This window comes from Mobula hypostoma, chromosome 5 (genome assembly GCF_963921235.1).
Source record: "Mobula hypostoma chromosome 5, sMobHyp1.1, whole genome shotgun sequence".
Taxonomy (NCBI): Eukaryota; Metazoa; Chordata; class Chondrichthyes; order Myliobatiformes; family Myliobatidae; genus Mobula; species Mobula hypostoma.
Window position 1 is genome coordinate 28,579,479 of NC_086101.1, and position 19,739 is coordinate 28,599,217.

General features: G+C 43.9%; 1 protein-coding gene across 1 annotated transcript; it reads right to left on the reverse strand.

Annotated features, from left to right (window-relative positions):
- Positions 1–9,878: 9,878 nt before the first annotated feature.
- Positions 9,879–18,436, reverse strand: LOC134346166 (uncharacterized). The gene is made up of 4 exons (XM_063047480.1): positions 18,337–18,436; positions 17,793–18,021; positions 15,048–15,159; positions 9,879–14,253 (listed from the first exon to the last, which is right to left on the reverse strand). The coding sequence occupies exons 3-4, from the start codon at positions 15,133–15,135 to the stop codon at positions 10,499–10,501; spliced, it is 3,843 nt and encodes a 1,280-aa protein (XP_062903550.1). The 5' UTR covers positions 15,136–15,159; positions 17,793–18,021; positions 18,337–18,436; the 3' UTR covers positions 9,879–10,498.
- Positions 18,437–19,739: the final 1,303 nt, after the last annotated feature.

Below are 19,739 nucleotides of genomic sequence, written 5' to 3' on the forward strand. Positions count from 1 at the left end.
AAAGTAAGACCTCGCTCTCGGTTGTAACAGTTGTCGGATGTAACACTGCAATACCTGCGTTACAACAGTGGTGTGCAGAAGAGCATCCCTGAATGAACACGTCGAACTTGAACTGGATGGGCTACAGCAGCAGACTACTAATATACCTCAGTGGCCAGGAGATATCTGATATAATGGCCACTGAGTGTAGGAACAAATCGAAAAGTTTATGTTAGTTATTATAAATTATAATACAATTCTGTTCAAATAATCTAAATCACAGTCTCCATGCCCATTTTCGATGCCTGCATCAATGGCGATTGGTAATTTGAATAATTGATACATCATTGTCATGTGCACCGAAATACAGTGAAAATCTTCACATGTTGTCAAGATATACGTGCCATGCATAAGTCCATTGTGGTAGTACAATAGAAAAATGCAGACTACTGTGTTACATTTGCAGAGGAAGTGTGGTGCACATAGACCAATAAACTGCAAAGGCTATGGCAAGATAGTGAAAGATCAGACATTCGTCTTTATCATACAAGAAGCCCTATACGAGTCCTACAACAGCAGGGTAGAAATGATACTTCAGCGTAGTGGTACATTTTTAAAAACTTTTTTATTGTATTCTCAATGGATAGGGGGAGCGGAGAGAATATCTAAAGTGGGTGAATTCATAGCTTCTGTTGCATTCAATCTCAAAGCCACAGCCTTCCATGGGTTCACCCTGATAAGACTGTAAGACCAGAAGACAAAGCTGCAGAAGTAGGCTATTCCGCCATTCCATCATGGCTGACTTATTATCCCTCTCAACTCCATTCTCCTGCCTTCTCCCTGTAACCTGAGACATGCTGACGAATCAAGAACCTATCAACCTCAGCTTTAATAGCCTGGCCACCGAAGCCATCTGTGGCAATCAATATCAGAGAGTCATACACTCCTTCTGAAGAAATTCCTCCTCATCTTTGTTATAAATGGGCATCGCTCCAGTGAGTACAAGGCCAGATCTATCAAGCACTCCCCATAATTTAACCCTTTCATTTGTAGAATCATCCTTCTGAACCTCCACTGGACCCTCTTCAATGCCAGCCTGTCTTTTCTCAGATAAGGGGCCCAAATCTGCTCCCAATACTCCAAATGCAGTCTGAGGAATGCCTTATAAAACCTCAGCATCACATTCCTTCTCTTATAATCTAATCCTCTTGAAATGAATATTATTATTGCATTTGCCTTCCTTAGCAGTGACCTGCAAGATAATATTCAGAGAATCCTGCATGAAGGCTCCCAAGTCCCTTTGCACCTCAGATTTTTAAAATTTTCTCTCCATTTAGAAAATGGTCTATCCTTGCCCAGTACCACGAAAAAGACGAAAAAGGGATGTGAAGACACAGTACACTGTTAAGGGCAGGACCCTTTACAATATTGTTGAGCAGATGGATCTTGACCTCCAAGATCATAGCTCCCTGAAAGTGGCTACACAGGTTGATAGGTGATCTGAAAGGCATATGGCATGCTTCACTTTGTTAGTCAAAGCATTGAGTTCGAAGTTCATGAAGTTACAGCTTTATACAACTCTAGTTAGGCCACATCTAGATTATTGACGAGGACTAGATTTAAAAGGTGGAGGAAGGGGAGAGAGAATCACAAGGTGATAGGTGAAACCGGGAAAGGATGACATAAAGAGCTGGGAAGTTGATTGGTGAAAGAGATACAGGGCAGGAGAAGGGGGAATCTAATAGGAGAAGATGGAAAGCCACGGAAGTAAGAAAAGGGGGGAGGAGCACCAGATGGAGACAATGGGCAGGCAAGAAGATAAGGTGAGAGAGGGAAAAAGGAATGGAGAATGGTGAAGGAAGGGGCATTCATGGACGTTCGAGAAATCAATGTTCATGCCATCAGGCTGGAGGCTACCCAAACGGAAAGTGTGGATGCATTGCAATAGTAGAGGAGGCCATGGATGGACCTATCGGAATGGGGATGGAATTGGAATTAAAATAGGTGGCCGCTGGGAGATCCTGCTTCTTCTGGTGGACGGCGTGTAGGTGCTCATGAAGCAGACCCCAGTCTACAGCGGGTCTCACTGACATACTGGAGGCCACATCAGGAGGACCAGACACAGTATATGACCCCAACAGACTCACAGGTGAGCTGTCACCTCAGTTGGAAGGACTGTTTCAGGCCCTGAATGGTGGTGAGGGAGGAGATGTAGGGGCAGGTGTTGCACTTGTTCCACTTACAAGGGTAAGTGTTAGGAGGGAGATCAGTGAGGAGGCATGAATTGGATAGGGAGCTATCCCTGAGGAAAGCAGAAAGTGGAGGGTGTGGTGGACAGAGAAAGATATGCTTGTGGTGGGATCCCTTTGGAGTTGGCAGGAGTTGCAGAAAATTATGTGTTGGACGTGGAGGTTGGTGGGGTGGTAGGTGAGGACAAGAAGAACCCTATCCCTAGTAGGGTGAGAGGACAGGGTCAGAGCAGACGTGCGTGAAATGGAAGAGATGCACCAACGTTGATGGTGAAGGAAGGAAGCCTATTTCTTTGAAAGAAGAGAACATCTCCTTTGTTCTGGAATGAAAAGCCTCTTCCTGAGAGCAGATGCAGCGGAGTCAGAGGAATTGAGAGAAGGGGATGGCGTCTTTTCAAGTAACAGGGTAGGTGAAAGTGGTGAACAGGGTCATAACTTGTTACAAGTAACTGTGAGAGTCCGTGGGTTTATAATAGACATTAGTAGATAAGCTTTCTCCAGAGATAGAGACAGTGAGATCGAGAAAAGGGAGGGTGGTGTCAGAAATGGATCAGGTAAATTTGAGGGCAGGGTGGAAGCTGTAAAGTTGATGAAGTTGGACGAGTTCTGCATGGGTGCAGGAAGAAGCACCATATCAGCCGTCGATGTAGCAAAGGAAGCGTGGGGGATGGCCACCACTGTAAGCATGGAACATAGACTGTTCCACGTAGCCAACAAAAAGGCAGGCATAGCTGGGACCCATGCGAGTGCCCATGTTTGAAGGAAGTGGAAGGAGCCAAATGAAAAATTATTAAGAGTAAGGACAAGTTCCGCTTGGCGGAGGAGAGTGGTGGAGGAGGGGAACTTGTCAGGTCTGGTGTCCATAAAGAAACTGAGAGCTTTGAGGCTTTCCTGGTGGGGAATGGAGGTGTACAGGGACTCACTGAAACATCCATAGAGAAAATAAGATGATGGGGGCCAGGGTTCTTGAAATCATTGAGAAGTTCCGGAGCCTGTCACGGATGTAGGTAGGAAGGGACTGAACTAGGGGGATAAAACAGAGTCGAGTTATGCAGATATGGGTTCCGTGGGGCAGGAACAAGCTGACACTATGGGTCTACCTGGACAAGCGGGTTTGTGGGTCTTGGGTAAGAGCCGTTTCCTTTTATTACCGCCTGTCTTCTGTCGATATTTCCGATATCCTCCATCTGCCCCGTCCTCACCTGTATTCCCCCTTCCCTTTACCTCTTATACTATATATCGCCCCTTTCCTTCAGTCCAGATGAAATATCTCGAAGCGAAACAGACGGTTCATTTCCGTTTACAAGTGCTGCCTGACATTCTGAATTCCTCCAGCATATTGCTGGGTGTGGGCGGGGCATAATGACGCTCTGGCCAATGGCAAGCTGAGGCTAGGATGAGTGACTGGTTTCTCTGCAAACCAGTCACTTTCCAGAAGCCAGGTAGTCGGATCACTCCCTCTCGATGAGCCGTAGCTCTCTCTCATAACTGGACACTGGGTCCCGCGACTCGGGAACTTCATTGGACCTAAGAGGATCTATTTTAATTAGTGTTTAATCTCACAATGATGGTGCAAAAGCAAGTACGTTTTTCAGTCATTTCCCTTCCCACATTTCCTCTGGTTTAAAATTCTTGGCAAATAAGGGAAGGTTAACGAAGTACTCCTGAATCACCGAGCCACCGAGCTGTGACGTCACCGTTTGGGCCTGAGCGCTAGAAACAGCTGTGAACATGTGTACGACTCTTTCGTTTTTAAACTTCAATTACACCTTTCTTCAGACCTCCCACAATTTTTCAAACCCGCCCCTTCCCCTAGACCTCTGCATCTCTGTATTGGCGTCTCTCTCCGTGCCCACTGCTGCCCTGGTTTAATCAGTACGTCAGTACAGAACGCTTGCGGTGGAGACATTTCCGACCGCCTCCCGGGTGGGAGCTCATCTGTTTCCTCTGTCCTTCTGGTTCAGATCTGCGGCCCATCTTACTTATGGATCCTCATTACAGCAGTGACGTCTCTTCCAAAAGACTTCAGACTGGAGAGGCTTCAGGACTTGCTGAAACCTACTGGGACGGGTGATGTTCTAATGGAAATCTTCCATTGCGACCACTGGTCTAACGATTATAAGGCGGTGAAACAGAAGTGGACCATTCTGCCCCTCTTCCTTGTGTAGTGAGGAATGCTTCTCCCGTACAGGTAGTCAGCGGTGCCTTTTTCTATCATGTGTACTGCCCTGATCTGCTATTGTGGTGTAAAGGCAGCGCATTCGTTTATTGAACTATCACATTGCATTCTATCAATAGTGACAGTCCAACATGCACTTCCACGTTCAGACAAGGTCTTCCGAACAAGGTCTTCCCTTGTTTCTTTTCTGACCTTTTCACCACTTCCCGCTCTCTCCATCTGGACCTCCCAGCGCTTGCAGATTTCAATGTGAAATCCTCCTTTACCACAGACACGTAATGGGCCAAGCTGCTGTTTGCTGCTCAATCTCAGGTTCAGATTCTCTTTGTATTTATTACCCTGACTGTGAACATCTTGGCTGGTACTTTTGATCACGGATCCCAGGCCGCATTAAAACTAACAAGTATACTGTAACTTATATTGTCGGTCGTCTTTTCCTACCAAACAGATTCAGTTTACCCTTCCTTGACTCAAATTACCACTATCATTTTCTGCCTATTTCACAAAGCTCTTCTGGATAATGTTATGGCTCATTGGACTCTTCACATCAGTTGAAGATGATCAGGATTTTAATTCAGGGTATATTTTCAGAGAAATAAGACACATAATGAGTTTATTGAATATTTTATTTCATTACTAAACACCTACAAGCTAAAGCTCACCTTATCAGAATACAGATTACCTTGTTCTGGAAGAGATGTGGTTATTCTAATGGATTGTTCTATATCTTCATCTTCAGTTTCTTCCTATTGCTTCCCTCCAGCAACTTTCCCATTCTCTGTCCATTTCTGCTCTCCCCTCTCTTAGTTATCACCTCTCCATCTTTGTCATTTATTTGTCCCCCTCCAACTATCGGCAGTCTCCCTACCACCAACTCTCATTCCTTTTCTCCCTATTGCCACTCTGCCTCCCCCCATCAATTCTCCTGCATTCCTTTTGTCCATGCTGTTCCTCTATTTCCATGTCTTCCTATTGCCTCCTTCTCCCCCACTCCCTATCTCCCCCTGACCCTCCCCCTCAACCCCTCTGCCCCCTTCCCCACTCTTCCCTCTCCCCTCCCCCTCACTCCCTCTCCCTAATCCCTGCCACTTTAGCTGTTGTTCCTTTCTCCTGGTCACGTACCTCATCTCATCACCTTTCCCTTCCTGATATTCTCTCTCATTTTGAGCTGGCCAGGTTAACAATCAATAGGAGTGTTCATTCTTCTTGATTTGTATCCTTTGGTGACCCTTGCTAGTAATCTGATATCAAGAAAGTTTAGTATCCAACAAGTGGATCAGTGCTTAGACATAGGGTTCATTAATCAACTTTAGTGAATTTATAATGTTCAATTGCAACCTGCTGTTGTTAGAGTAAGTAAGTTTTTAGCAAGTTAATATCTATCAGGTAAGCTTACATACTTTAATATGCAGTAACAACAAAGTAATTTAATCAGAACAGAAGGTCCATGGGAAAATTAGGGAACGCTCCAAAATGAATAATGTTTGGTTCAGGAGATGTATGACTGTCTTCATGCTGTTGGGATGTTACTTGTTCTACCGTGATGGATTGAATTCATAGATGTAAAGTCTAAATCTGACACGTGACATTTGTGCAAAGCTGAAATAGTTGGAGTTCAGAGCCAGCCTATTCCTGCAAGGGTAAAGGGTAAGAACAGCAAATCCAATTGGCCTTGGGTGCAAGGCAATCTGGGGAGTGGTGAGATAAATAAAGGAATAGAGAATAAAAACTGAGTACTCTCTTCCCAGCTATCTTATGTAAAATAGTAATAGGAAGGGCAAAGTGCAGGCATGAAGTGTCAATGGTGGACAAGATTATGGACAATTACAAAGCATCTTATAAATATATTGTGAACAGTCAAACACATTAGGGAATAACCTCTCTGTAGAACATGTTACCTTTAAAAAAGTAGTACTAAGTATCGTAGTAAGCTTAAAGTTTCTATCCACACATAGAACATAGAACATAGAATAGTACAGCACAGTACAGGCCCTTCAGCCCACAATGTTGTGCCGACCTTCAACCCCTGCCTCCCATATAAGCCCCCACCTTAGATTCCTCCATATACCTGTCTAGTAGTCTCTTAAACTTCACTAGTGTATCTGCCTCCACCACTGACTCAGGCAGTGCATTCCATGCACCAACCAATCTCTGAGTAAAAAACCTTCCTCTAATATCCTCCTTGAACTTCCCACCCCTTACCGCAAAGCCATGTTCTCTTGTATTGAGCAGTGGTGCCCTGGGGAAGAGGCACTGGCTATCCACTCTATCTATTCCTCTTATTATCTTGTACACCTCTATCATGTCTCCTCTCATCCTCCTTGTCTCCAAAGAATAAAGCCCTAGCTCCCTTAATCTCTGATCATAAATGCATACTTTCTAAACCAGGCAGCTGAATTGTATCCCAGGGTGCTGTCAGAGGTAAGTGGGAGACTGCCCTGACAGAGTATTATACTGTTTGTTATTGACAAGTGAATTGCCAAGTGAGTGGATGGCAGTAAATGTGCTGCTGTCATCTGAGAAGTGAAAAACCAGGTAATGAGAGAGTAATGTCAGTAACAACGATGACAAAAGTCTGAGAGACAGACTTCATCTTTGCTTGCCTTGTTGGGGATTAGTCACAGATTGTCAGAAAAGCGTGAGATTATGTTTGACCAATTTTAATGAACGTTTTGAAAAGGTAACAAATAATATGGATGAGGACAATGTGGTTGCTGTAATCTTTGACAAGTTCTGACTTGGAAAACAAGTCCATAAGGTTACAGCTCCTATGATCCCAAGCAAATTGGATCCAAAATGGTCTTTCTGATTGGCGGTAGAGGGAGATGATGGAGGACTGTGTTTGTGAGGCCTGTCATGAATTGATAGTGAACAGGACTGCCTTTAGTAATATATAGTGATAGTATACTGTTAGTGACGTGGGCAGAGGGGTAAGAGGCAGAATTTGCCACAGCTTTATAAAACATTATAAAGCACAGGTGAGGCTCACTTGGAAAATTGTGAACAGGCTTGGGCCCCTTATCTTAGAAGTGATGTGCTGAAACTAGACAGGGTTTAAAGGAGGTTCATGAAAATTATTCTAGGGTTGAACGGCTTTTGATATGAAGAGCGTTTGATGGCTCTGGCCCTGTATTCACTAAAATTCAGAAGAATGAGGGGTGACCTCATTGAAACCTATCGAATGGTGCAACAAACATAAAAGTTGCTGGTGAACGCAGCAGGCCAGGCAGCATTCCTAGGAAGAGGTACAGTCGACGTTTTGGGCTGAGACCCTTCGTCAGGATGAATGGTGAAAGGCTTTGATAGAGTGGATGTGGAGAGGATGTTGCCTGTGGTGGGAGAGTCTAAGATTAGACAACACAGCCTCAGAATAGAGGGGCGTCCTTTTAGATGAGAAGGAATTTCTTTAGCCATAGAGTGGTGAATCTGTGGAATTCTTTACCACAGGCATCTGTGGAGGGTGGGTCATTATGTATATTTAAGGCAGAAGATGACAGATTCTTGATTAGTCCAGAAGGGATATGGGAAGGAGGCAGGGGATTGGGGCTGAAAGGAAAATTGGAGCAACGGTGATGGTAGAGCAGACTCGATGGGCCAAATGGCCCAATCCTGCTCCTATATCTTATGGTCTTGTGGCCTAAGGGTGAGGTGATGCAGTTTCTGAGAAAGAATAAGGTGAGCATGTACACAGTGCATGTAGCACTATAGTGATTACTATGGAACAGAAAAGCCTTGTGGTCATGTAGAAGGATCCCTAAAATCAGTTGCATAGGCAGTGGAGAAGGCAACAGTGATATCTGCCTTCATACATCAGGTCAAAAATGACCAGAAAAGCGAGATTAGTGTACAGTTGATAAAATATTGTTCAGGCAACAGCTGGAGTACTGTGTGCCCTTTACAATACAGGGTGCAGGGCAGATTCACCAGGTTGCTAGGAGGGAGCTTTTCAGTCATTAGCACTCACTGAGCAGTGAGGCTTTGTTCCCCTTGGAGAGGAAGAGGCTTAGTGGGGTCCTGACTGAGGCATACATAATTCTGAGGAGCAGAGATGAGGTAAATAGTGATAAACATTTTCTGGAGCAGTAGTGTCTGGCGTTAGAGGGTGCATGTTTAAGGTAAAAAAACAGAGGAAATCTGAGGAAGAATCTTTCAACCAAGATGGTGGTTACAATATGGAACACTGTGCCTGAGGGAGGTGATGGAGGCTGAGACTCTCACAGAATTTAACAAGTAGCTAAATGAGATACTAAGGAACAGAAGAGTGCAGGCTAAAAGCAAGGATTGATCAAATGAGATTGACAGGGAAAATACTTAACAGTTGCCATGGACACAGTGAGATTGATAGGGAGGATACTGCCATGGACATCGAGAGCCATCGGGCCTGATTCAGTGTTGGCTGACTCTATCTTGTAAAGAGTGTACAGAGGGGATTTCCTGCTACCCTGCAGGTCTTTATGCAGGTGCAGTGATCTTCCTGATGAGGGGAGGGAGGAGTGAGGGATCTAATCAATCTTTTTACGCCCAGCCTCGGGAGATAGAATGAGGTTTCGCTGACAGGACAAACACAAAATTGGAAACTCCATGCTTTAGAATGCATCTTGTACATTCCCAGGGATATCAGTGTACATGTGGAGCTCACTCAATCCATTGCATCAGGGACAAAGGAAGTTCAGCTGATCCACAAATCTTTTCATTTAACTAGTTTTCCAACCCCTCGTGAATATCAGGTGCAGGTGGGGGCACCTGATTGGACTGTTCCCTGAGGTTGATTCCCCACAGGGAAGGTCCTTGGGATTTCCCCCATGATCCATCTGATAATGGTTTCCAGGATATCACAGGTGCTGTTCCCTCAGCAGTAAGTGCAGGGAGGTTGAAGCTGGGAGCTTGGTGACATCCTGCCCCATTTCATTGGTCCTTCCAAGGATGATGAGAGCTCTAGATAACATGTGTCGGTGAGGTGAGGAGTTCCTCTGAGCCATCACCACTGTGGCAACAATGGTTGAGTCTTGGTGAGGTTGAGATACCCTCTAGTTCTTGTCTTTGAGGTGTGAGGGGTTGAACAGTTTCCAATTGACCTTGGGTGAGGCTACAGTTCTCCTCCAGTTCTTTAGTGGCATGCTTGAGGTGGAAGTTGAAGCACATCCTAAAGAGTCTTGGACAGAGGACACAGTCATGTGGGACAGTCAACTGTGCATATAGAGAGGCTCTGAGCCTAAACCATGACATTGAACATTGAGGTGGAAGACTTAATCCTCCAGGAAGATACAATCTTCTCCACTCTGAGCAGATGCTCCCTGCATACAAACTCTTAAGTCCCTGGTAATGTCTCTGAAGGTAATTATGGACAACAATGGCAACCCTTTCTCCAGCACCTGCAGTTTTATTCAGTTTCATTTCTGTCAGACTGAGTAGCTTGTTTGGCATTTGATCAAAATTAGATTACCAGAAATGTGATGAAATGGAATTGACGGTGTGGCTTTGAAAGCCAGTAATGGTGCAGTGGGCTGAATAGCCTCTTAAGTCATTTGACAATAGATGAAAATGATTTTCTTCTTTTTCCCATTTTGCATTTCTCTGCTTTAAAAGTTATTGGGACTGATTCACTCCTCCCACTACTTTGTGGGTCAGACTCTGACCATGCCCCTTGAGAAGAAAGGAGCTGGGAGGAAGTTCCCCGTCATCCAGCACTGTGTCATCTGGAAGCACAGAGAGTCGGGATTGGTGAGGGGTGGAGCTGGGGCAGCCTTTCTACAGAGGAAATGGACACTGTGATTTAGACGTTGTTTCCAAGGGCCGGCATATCAATAGAGAACAGGAGAGGATATAGACTGATTCTTGGGACAGTCCACGGGTGCCACTATAGGACTAGGAAGAGAAGCTACTGCAGTTGAGCTTCTAGCTACGAGTAGACCTGAGTGATGGTGTGTCAGCCACCTGGGTGAGGGGCAAAGTGTTGATGAAAGAAGATGTGGTATAAATTAATATGGGCTGTTAAAGGAGGAGAGGAGAGCAAATTAGAATCAGTAATTTGTTTTTTTGGATGAGCAAACCATCTACTGTCCAATTTGGAAACAACTGGAATACTTTCTGGTCACTTATTGTGAGTGATCCAATTACAAAACATAGAAACTCCAGTTTTAACATAGTTTCTGGTGCTTTTTTCCTGTCCTGTTTTTAGCTTCCATTGTTCTGATAATAAATCGGTGTTGACAACATTTTCAATTAGCTCTGCCCGCTCCTTGACTGCGTGCAGTGCCCGAATTCTTTCCATGTACCCAGGCTTTCCCTCTTCTTTCTCAGACTGAATCAGGAGCTCAATGTAAGCTGGGGTAGATAATGGGTTTGGTCTCAGAGCTATCTTTTCAAGTCTACTAATGCTGTGCATTAATTCTTCAATCAATCCCAGAACTTCATTTTCAACCTTAGCTAACTCCTGCTGAAGGGTCTGCATGACTTTTTCTTGTGTCATCTTCTCACCACAGGCCATCTGATATTTATTTTTCAGCTCATCATATGTTCTCTTCTCCTTTTTGGTTACATAGTTAAACTTGTACTTCTGGTTGAAGTGAACACTCCAGACACATTTTAGGGGACAGACAGTGCAGTTCCCAATCCTGTTCATTGCTGAACACTTATATTTCTTTGTGTCATCTGGAACATGACAGGGATAGTGGCAGGTAAAGTGACATTTCTGACAGTTGGTTATGTAATTGCCAGTGCTGCTGATGTCATGCTTTTCTGGAAGTGTAATTTCGATCTCATACTCAAAGTCTTTATTTGCATCCAGCTCGGTCTGGTGTTGGTTCAGAACTTGTTGTGTTTTTCTGAGTTCCTCCAGTTTGGTCAGGCCAACTCTGATCTGAACCTGCAACCCCTCCACTGTAGTCTCCAGCTGCTTACGTTCCCACAAAACCTCTCTGGTCAAAGATAAACTTTTTGTTTCCATCTTGTTCAGAGCTGAGAAGAATTTCTTCATACTCTTTGCTCCCATCATCCAGAACATTGCATCAAAATCGTCATCATTCTCTTCCACTTCCCTTTGATTATCACAGCTCCCCTTTTCAGCAAATTTTCTAGAGGCTGGACACTGGGCAAATACGGCAGAATTGTTAAACTTGAAGTGTACGGGCAAACCATTTTTATCGTTGGGACATGGCATCTCAGCTGCCTTCAAGGCCTCCAGAACAGGGGGATGATGCCCATCGGCAAATGTCACCAGTATCTGAATGTTGTCTGCAATATCTTTGCCAAAAATAGAAAGTATTGAATCAAAAACATACTTCTGTGTCTGTGTCAGGCGAGCCAATGATGCTTGAGCTACAAAACACACAGCATCGATTTGATCAACCCCCTGGGGGGAGGTGAAAAACTCTCGGATGTGCTCAGTGATCAATTGATCTCGGCTTATCCCCCGAGTGTCTCCAAATCCTGGTGTATCAATGATAGTCAATGAGAAATTAATTTTAAATCCTACCTGATGGTGGAGTTGGTAGGCAGTGATGGAGGATGTCTGACTTTCAGCCTGGGATTTTCCTGTCTCTTCATGTATTAACATGTATCTGAAGTTGTCTTCCCATTCCACGCCCAAGATGTAGTTGATCATCCCATTGATGAGGGTCGTCTTTCCTGACCCTGTTGCTCCCAGAACCATAATTGTTTTCATTGTTTGTTTTGCATTAGGTTTTCCAAAGGAGCATTTCACAAGTTGCTTGGACTGATCAAATACCTCCTTCTGTAGCTTCAGCAGGTAAATTGAAGGGTCTCCTCTTGATATTAAATCAGTTTGTCTGAGAAGTTTTTGGGCCAGCCTGTTTGGCTCATGTACTCTTTCTCTTGGAAGCTCATTACTGTCTGCACTAGAACCTGCTTTTCTGCAGTCTGCAGACACGTGGACTTGATAGATTGTCTTTGATTTATTATAACATGAAGCGACTGTTGTCTGTACTTCTTTCCCCGGTCTATGTTCCTTGTTTGACCAATGTCCCTTATCTCTGTCTTGCTGAAGCATCTTCTGAAAGTAATCAACATGAGTGCCAACGTAACTTCTTCTGTCGCGGGCAAGTGCTGAGTTGGGTAAACCACTCTGGAAGATCATTTTACCAGTTGCACCTGTCGGATGTGTGAGGACCGTGCAGCTTTCACTCACCGGGCTGACCCCAATCTTGGTCACTGCTCTGTATCGGAAATGATACTCCTGCTGTGGTTGTAACCCAGATATTGTGAAGGAGTGGGATTTGTCAGGTGTATCCAAAGTGATCCATTCCTCCTGCTGGGGTCCTCGGTACTCCACCTGGTAACTGACGATCCCACAGGCACCGTATCTGGGAGGTTGTAACTGCAGTGTCACACTGTTATGCATTGCTCCACAAGCCACAGGTCTCTCAGGCTGTGATGGGGGCTCAAAGCACCGGGTCTTTATGCACACTCCCTCATACAGGTAAATAGATGCCCCTATGTAGCTGCTATCTTTCACAGAAGCAACAAGGAATTTTACTTTCCCAGCTGCACTGTTGGCAGTGGCAAAATCCAAGAATAATTGAGATTGTTCCTTCATCTTTTGCTGTACAACCTGTGAGTTAAACCACTGCTCGCTGTGTCGTGTTCCACAGGATCCAGCAGCAGCATCAGGTGGCTGCATCTTCTGAGCTGTGTGAGACTGGAGGTAGTTCTTTGCCTCTGACAGATAGAGATCCTCCTGATGCAGCATTGTAAATGAGAAGCAGACCACATAGTCTATTGCTGGATTATTCAATTCCTGAGGCAACTCACCCACTGATTTCAGAACAGGAATACCTTTTAATAAATTGAGGTAATGTCTCACTATCATCATCTCCCTTTCCTTGCCATCCAGCCATCTGATCAGTAACTGGTGTTTGAATGGTGACTGGTCCCTTTTCTTCAGGATGTCTCCCAATAACAATTCATCCTCCTTACCTGCTCGGATGGATGGCAAAACTCTCACTAAGTTCCGCTGGAAAACCAGCTTGTATCTCTGACACATATCACGGAACTGGAGTATCCTGTCTCCGACCTCAGGAAATTGAATGACAACACCATCATTCACCATATCATTGCTTCTCCTCATTGCCTCATGGAGCTGTTCCAGGACACGCTGGCAGCGATTGACCAAACCCACACTTATCTCCCTCACCAGCCGAGCAGCTCTTGAGTCCAGTTTATTGAGAGGATAAAGCCAGACTGTCACAGGCACTGCATGCTCGCCATGTCGTCCAAGTAAGCTTGGGAGGGTTGCATAGGTACTGATGGCATCTTGGAATGTGGTGGGATTGTTCTTCAGTGAGAAATCCCCATAGAAGGTGCAGCGAAATTTCTCAGCATTAGATTTTTGATCTTCTGTCATTTTTAGAGAACTTCGACCCTGAATCGGAATCTTAGGGAGACGTTTAACCATTACCTCCATATCACGCTGGACGTCCTGCAGTTTTTCTGTTGGAGAAACCATTTGATCAAACACAAAGAAAGCCTGGGCCCCATACAGCACTGCTGTAACGACATGGGTTGCCGACCCCTCGTCAAACTCACTTGGGTATATTATATTCTCCCTCTGTAAGTGACTCAGCGTCAGTTGTTCAAATCTGGTTGTTGCTTTGTACTGAAGAGTAACCCGTGCTTGTTGCTTTGATCTCTTTGTGTCACTGAGGTATTCTGCAGAGCCCTTCACATTCACTAACCCACAGAGGAGACTTACTTTCAATGATCCCGACACATCGAGTGCAGTGGCTTTCTCATCCCAGGAGTCCAATGCAATGATGTGAAACTCAGTGCTGAACTGACCTTGTCTATTGAGGTTGTTTTTCAATGTCCGTGGGTCCCACAGAGTGATATCTACAGAGTAAAACCACAATGGAATTGTAAAATAGAGGTAAATTGTCTAATTAATCAAAGTGAATGATATTCATTCTATAGATTAATATTCCGCACAACGTGTATTTTGGAGTGAACTCTAAACTAATGGAATCAATTATTCCTCTGGAGCAAGATAATAAACTGCTGGAGGATGTCAAGGTGTTTTATTTAGTCATAATAACTAAATTCCCCCATCATATCCTCTTCAGTGAATACAGATACACTAGCTCCATGAACAGACTTGATAACGGACCTCTTTGTTCTGTTGCTATCCTCCCATCCTGTATCCTCATTGTTTTTATTCACTCTGTGCCCCTCTTTTCCCTGTCGATCTTGAGTGCATTGCTCACTATGCTCTCTATCCTCCTGCTGTGGCTCCTACACCCACTCCTCTACTCAGTTCTATATTCCTGCCATGTGCTTCTAATCATCCACAGTGAAATTCCCTGGACATCCATGGTTCTTTGGACCTAATGTCTCCAACTTTCCACTTCTCAGCTGATGTGGTTAGATTACTTCCTTTCTGGATGATTCCAACTTGTCTGCTAGGGACTTACCTGTAAGTAGCTGCTCCCAGTCTACTTTTAACAGATGCTCTCTTATGGTTTTGAAATCACCCTTACCAAATTTTTGGAACTTAATTCCAAGACTATACTTTTCGCTTTGTGTAGCTACATTGAAACTTAAAGTTCTGAGCGCTATCTTGAGCTTGGTCAGCTGAATCTACCACGTTGTGCTAATCACTACTAATTTATATGCTGAAGTTCCAATACCTGGGATCAGAATGTCTGCCCGGCAGTCGTACAGCATTCCCAACTGGAATGGACGGCCGAGAGAGGCCATTTGCATGATCTCACTCATCTCTGCACCAAGAGCTGGAAACACCTGAAATGGATGATGGCATTGAATATTAAAAAGGCTGACTAATCAGGATGGTTTAGAGACTACATAAATGAGACCATACTCAGGATAAGTAAAGCTCTGATATTACTGTATCCGAGCACTGGTTAGTTCATTAAAGTCCATCTTGTTTGCTATTTTCTCTACTGGTGAGGTCAAGCCATAATAGGTTCCGTTAAATTGAATTTTAAACACCCTTAAATTAAATTGTTTGTAGACTAACTAGACAAAATATGAGGTGCCGATTTTCATTAAGACGAATGTCTCATTTTCTGCTTGGTAGACTACAACCAGATAATAGGAAAGCTGAATTTTGCAATTTCAGGGAATGTCTCTCCTTATCTTATACCTTACCCTACTTCTTTCCACCTTCTCCCTCCCCCACAAGCCCCACACTACCCAAATTCTCCACATTCCCTCTCAAAATCGTATTCAGATTTACTTATCATGTGTTCATCACAACATAAGGTGCAATGCGCATTTGCAACAACACGCCAAAGGATATGGTGGGGGCAGCCCACAAGTGTAGCCACACGTGCTGACGCAGCAAAAGTTTGTCCACAATGGTCAGCAGAAAACCACAAGCAGCAGCACCGACAACAACAGATCAAAACAGGACAGCAGCAGGAAACAGGCCTATTTTGTCCTGCCTGATCTGATTTTTATCACCTTCCTTAGTCATCAGATTCCAGAACATACAGGCCTTTGTTGTCTTCACTTTTTAGTAGCTTCTGCTCTACCTCAAAATCCCATCCTCAGCTAGCACCACCTATCCCTACCAAATCCTATCCCTCCCCTCCGCCTCCCCTCTATAGTCTCAGTTCTGATGCAGGGTCTTGACCCGAAATTTCAACTATTCCTCGGCCCCCAAGCGATGCTGCCTGGCTGGCTGAGTTCATAGTGTACACACTTGCGTCCTCATGCTCAAACGTTAGACCCTCTGCACATGAGGGCATTTGCTGGAAATACCAGAAGTGACTAATTCAGATGAGAATGCTTTCTGGGTGAATGTTGTTGCTTTGTAGCTTGGCTTAACAAGTGCAAAGGATCATAGTAACTCAAGTTGTGCTAATACTTTACTTTATTGTATAGGGTTAGACCTTAAGTCCATAAGTTCTTCCAGCCATTATTTTTTAATATTTTCCTACAGATTCTTATGCCTGCAGTCGCTTGTGATTCGTTTCTCCTGCCTCTTGATTGGCTGCTTTGGAAACCACTCTAAATGTAATTCATTTCCTTCTTTAATATATTTAATTATTTGTCTTTAACTGGATTCAAAAGGTTCGCCATGATCTTGGACAAGAAAATTCTCCTAATCTCACTCGTAAATAGTTCACTCTTTATATACGTTGCCAGGCTTTCGCCCATTCTTCCTGTGTCTATTCTGTTCAGTCCTGATGGAGTTAAGTATGTTTTGATGGGATCCAGGGAAATTTCGCACATTTTTATGATGTTTTGTAGTTTTCTGTAATTTGAAGGGAATTCTGGAAATTTCAGAATATGGAGACCAATTGGAAAATAGCATCACGGAGAACAATTTTCTCAAATTGACAACCCTTCTCCTCTAAGCATCTGTGCACAAGACAATAGCAATAGTCCTCTTTGAGCCTTCACAATTGTTCAATATTAGCACTGCTGATCTTCCACGACTTCTCAGTGTCTGATTCTCCGAGCTCTCAATCCTCTGATTTTTCAAAATATTTACGGTTTAAATACTTTTAATTGTCCAACTTCTACAACCCTCTGGGGCAGAGAATTCTAGAGGTTCGTCACCTCATGCGAGGAGAAATTGCTACATTCCTCCCTTGTCTTGAATTGTTCGAGACTCTGACGCATGACGAGGTGAAAGCGCCTTAATTCCCCTATCTTTGAAATCCTATATTTCAATAAGGACACCACTCATTCTTCTAAACTCCAGGGAATATAAAGCAAATCTCCGTAGCCTCTCTTGATGAGTAATCCTTTTATCATAGGAATTACCATGGTTTATTGCCTTATAACTACCACCAATGCTACTGTACCCTTGGGTAAGGGGACCAGAACTATGCTCAGGTGTGATTCTTATTCCATCTCAACAATGCACTGAGTAATTTGGACAATGCTGTCCTATTTCTACCTTTGCTAACATAGCTTTTGCTTTTTAGCTACTTGATGCAGTGACCTGCTACTTTATTGCAATTCAGATACAAGAATGTCCTTCTGTGCTTCACGTTCAGATTAAAATAAAATTGACCTTTGATTCCTGTCAGAAAAGTAAGTGACATGTCCCATATTTGGCAAGTTTCCCCCACTCACTCAATCGATCTGTATCCTGACAGTCATCGCCCTCATTTTGCTATTGTCCAAGGAGCAAACATTTAGCCTGGCCAACCTCTCCCTCCAGGACAGGACCTCTATTCCTGGCAAATTACCACACAGAACAGCATTGTAATGTTAAATAGAACATTGATATGAAAGTGTTGACTACAATAAAACAATGGGATGCAGATTTCTATGGAGGAATTAATCTCATTCAGTAAACAGGGTGCGCGCGCGTGCGCACACACACACACACACACAAAACTGGGTCCATGCTCACCCTCATCAGACTCCCTTGGATGTGAACATGTTTCACTTACTGCTCTCTCTAGCGACCGTCTATGGCTGAAGGGGTTTGCAGCATCGATGATGGTATGAGATGCCTGCACTATCGGCGGGTGGGTCAGACTCTGAACCTCACTGGGCTGATGTTAATCCCTCTGCTGGGAGCTCTGATCTGGGCTTTCAGCAAACCCCAAAATTGTCCGCAATGCAAGTGGCGTCGTCCGGGACCTCTGCAAGTACTGACGTTGGTTCCTACTCTGGCAACTGGAAAGAAGTTGGCAAGTTATCTTTCTGTTTCGTTCATCAGTTTCGTTATCCATATGAAGATTTTTTCCAATTAACTTTAAATAGCATTTACGAGCAACAAAAGACATATACGGGTGACAGGTTTAGCAAGCTTGCTGCATAGTTGTGGGAGATAAATCGATGGCCACACCCACATATCCAGTTGAGATATTCCACAACTGGCCCAACCAGTCCTCCGTCCTCTTCCCGTAGGTCTGACGACAGGAGGGTGCTGGGAATTTGGTTAGGAGGGAGCTGAGAGAGAGGGGCTCCCTCTCAGTGACTGGGGAGTACCTGGTCTTTTAGTGCAAGGTGCTCTCGGTGCGGCTGCACTTTTCACAAGTGCAGCCGATATCCTGCTCCTCCATCCTGGAAATCTCCGACCCATCTTCTGGTTCAAGGTGGATCTAGGATCAAACAACAAAACGTCCAACTGGTAAAGATTCACAGGTCTCTAGACAACAAAGGTGTACCCAAAGCAAATACACAGTAAAGCATCTATGATATACAATCCCTTGTTCATAAGTCTTGGCATAGATGTTGCCAACTATTCCTTTCTCATTCATTTCCATTTCCTTCTTATTTTAATTTTCAACTCAAATCAACTCAAGGTTAATTATCATTCAAACCATACATAGATACAGCTCGACAAGACAGCATCCCTCTGGGGCCATGGTCCAAAACATTCAAAATAGCAAGCAAACATTCAAAAATGGTGAGTACCACAATTCAAAGAAGCATATTCTATCAAAAAAACATATATATGGTCCAAGACCCTGAATGACAATGTCCAGCAATTGATGATACAGTCTCCTGGCAGTGCACAGATGCACGTTATCCAGCACACACCTCCCCTTTGATTCTTTTGTAGTCAGTCTAATTAACAACCAGAGACATGTTAAGAGCAGCTTCTTGTTTGCTTTGTCTTCCTCAATAAAGATGTTGACTTATTTTTGCGGGGGTTGCGGGGGAGAGCTCTGTAAATATTCTTCCCTTTGCTCCTTCAGGGAATATGCTTCTGTTGTGCCTAAACCACATTTTCCCTCAAAGACAGCCCACTCCACAGTTTTTTTTTTGTGTTATCCTTTGATTCCAGGTTATATGGTCCATTGAAATGGGGCTTCCCCCAGATAATTAATTTGACTTTAAATCATCCTTCCTTTTCTTAAATCTTTTTATTTTATAATCACTCTCTTCTGAATGGTCTCTAATTGAAATTTATTTGACCTCAATCAATCCCTGGAAACAATGCATCCTTCCTTGTTGGGAAAATATAGTTAATTTGTATTGGCAATGGGCTTTTTTAAAAATTAAATTGGAGTTGTTGTCACATGTATTGAGCTGTAGTGAAAAGCTTGTTGTTGGGCTGTTCATTTGCATCAATTCATTGCACTGTGCATTGAGTGAGAAGGCACAAAGTAAAACAATAACACAGCACAGAATAAAGTATAACAGGGAGTGCAGTGCAGGTATACAGTCAAGTGCCAGACCATAACCAAGAAGACTGAGTTCCAGAGTACATTTTATCATACGTGGGAACGAATCGTTAGTCTTTTAACAGTGGGGCAGAAGATTTTCTTGAGCCTGGTGGTATCTGCTTTCAGGCTTTTGTACCTTATGCCCGATAGAATAAGATAAAATATCCAGGGTTGGTGGGCGGGGGGGGGGGGGCCTTGATTATGCTAGCACCTTAGTGA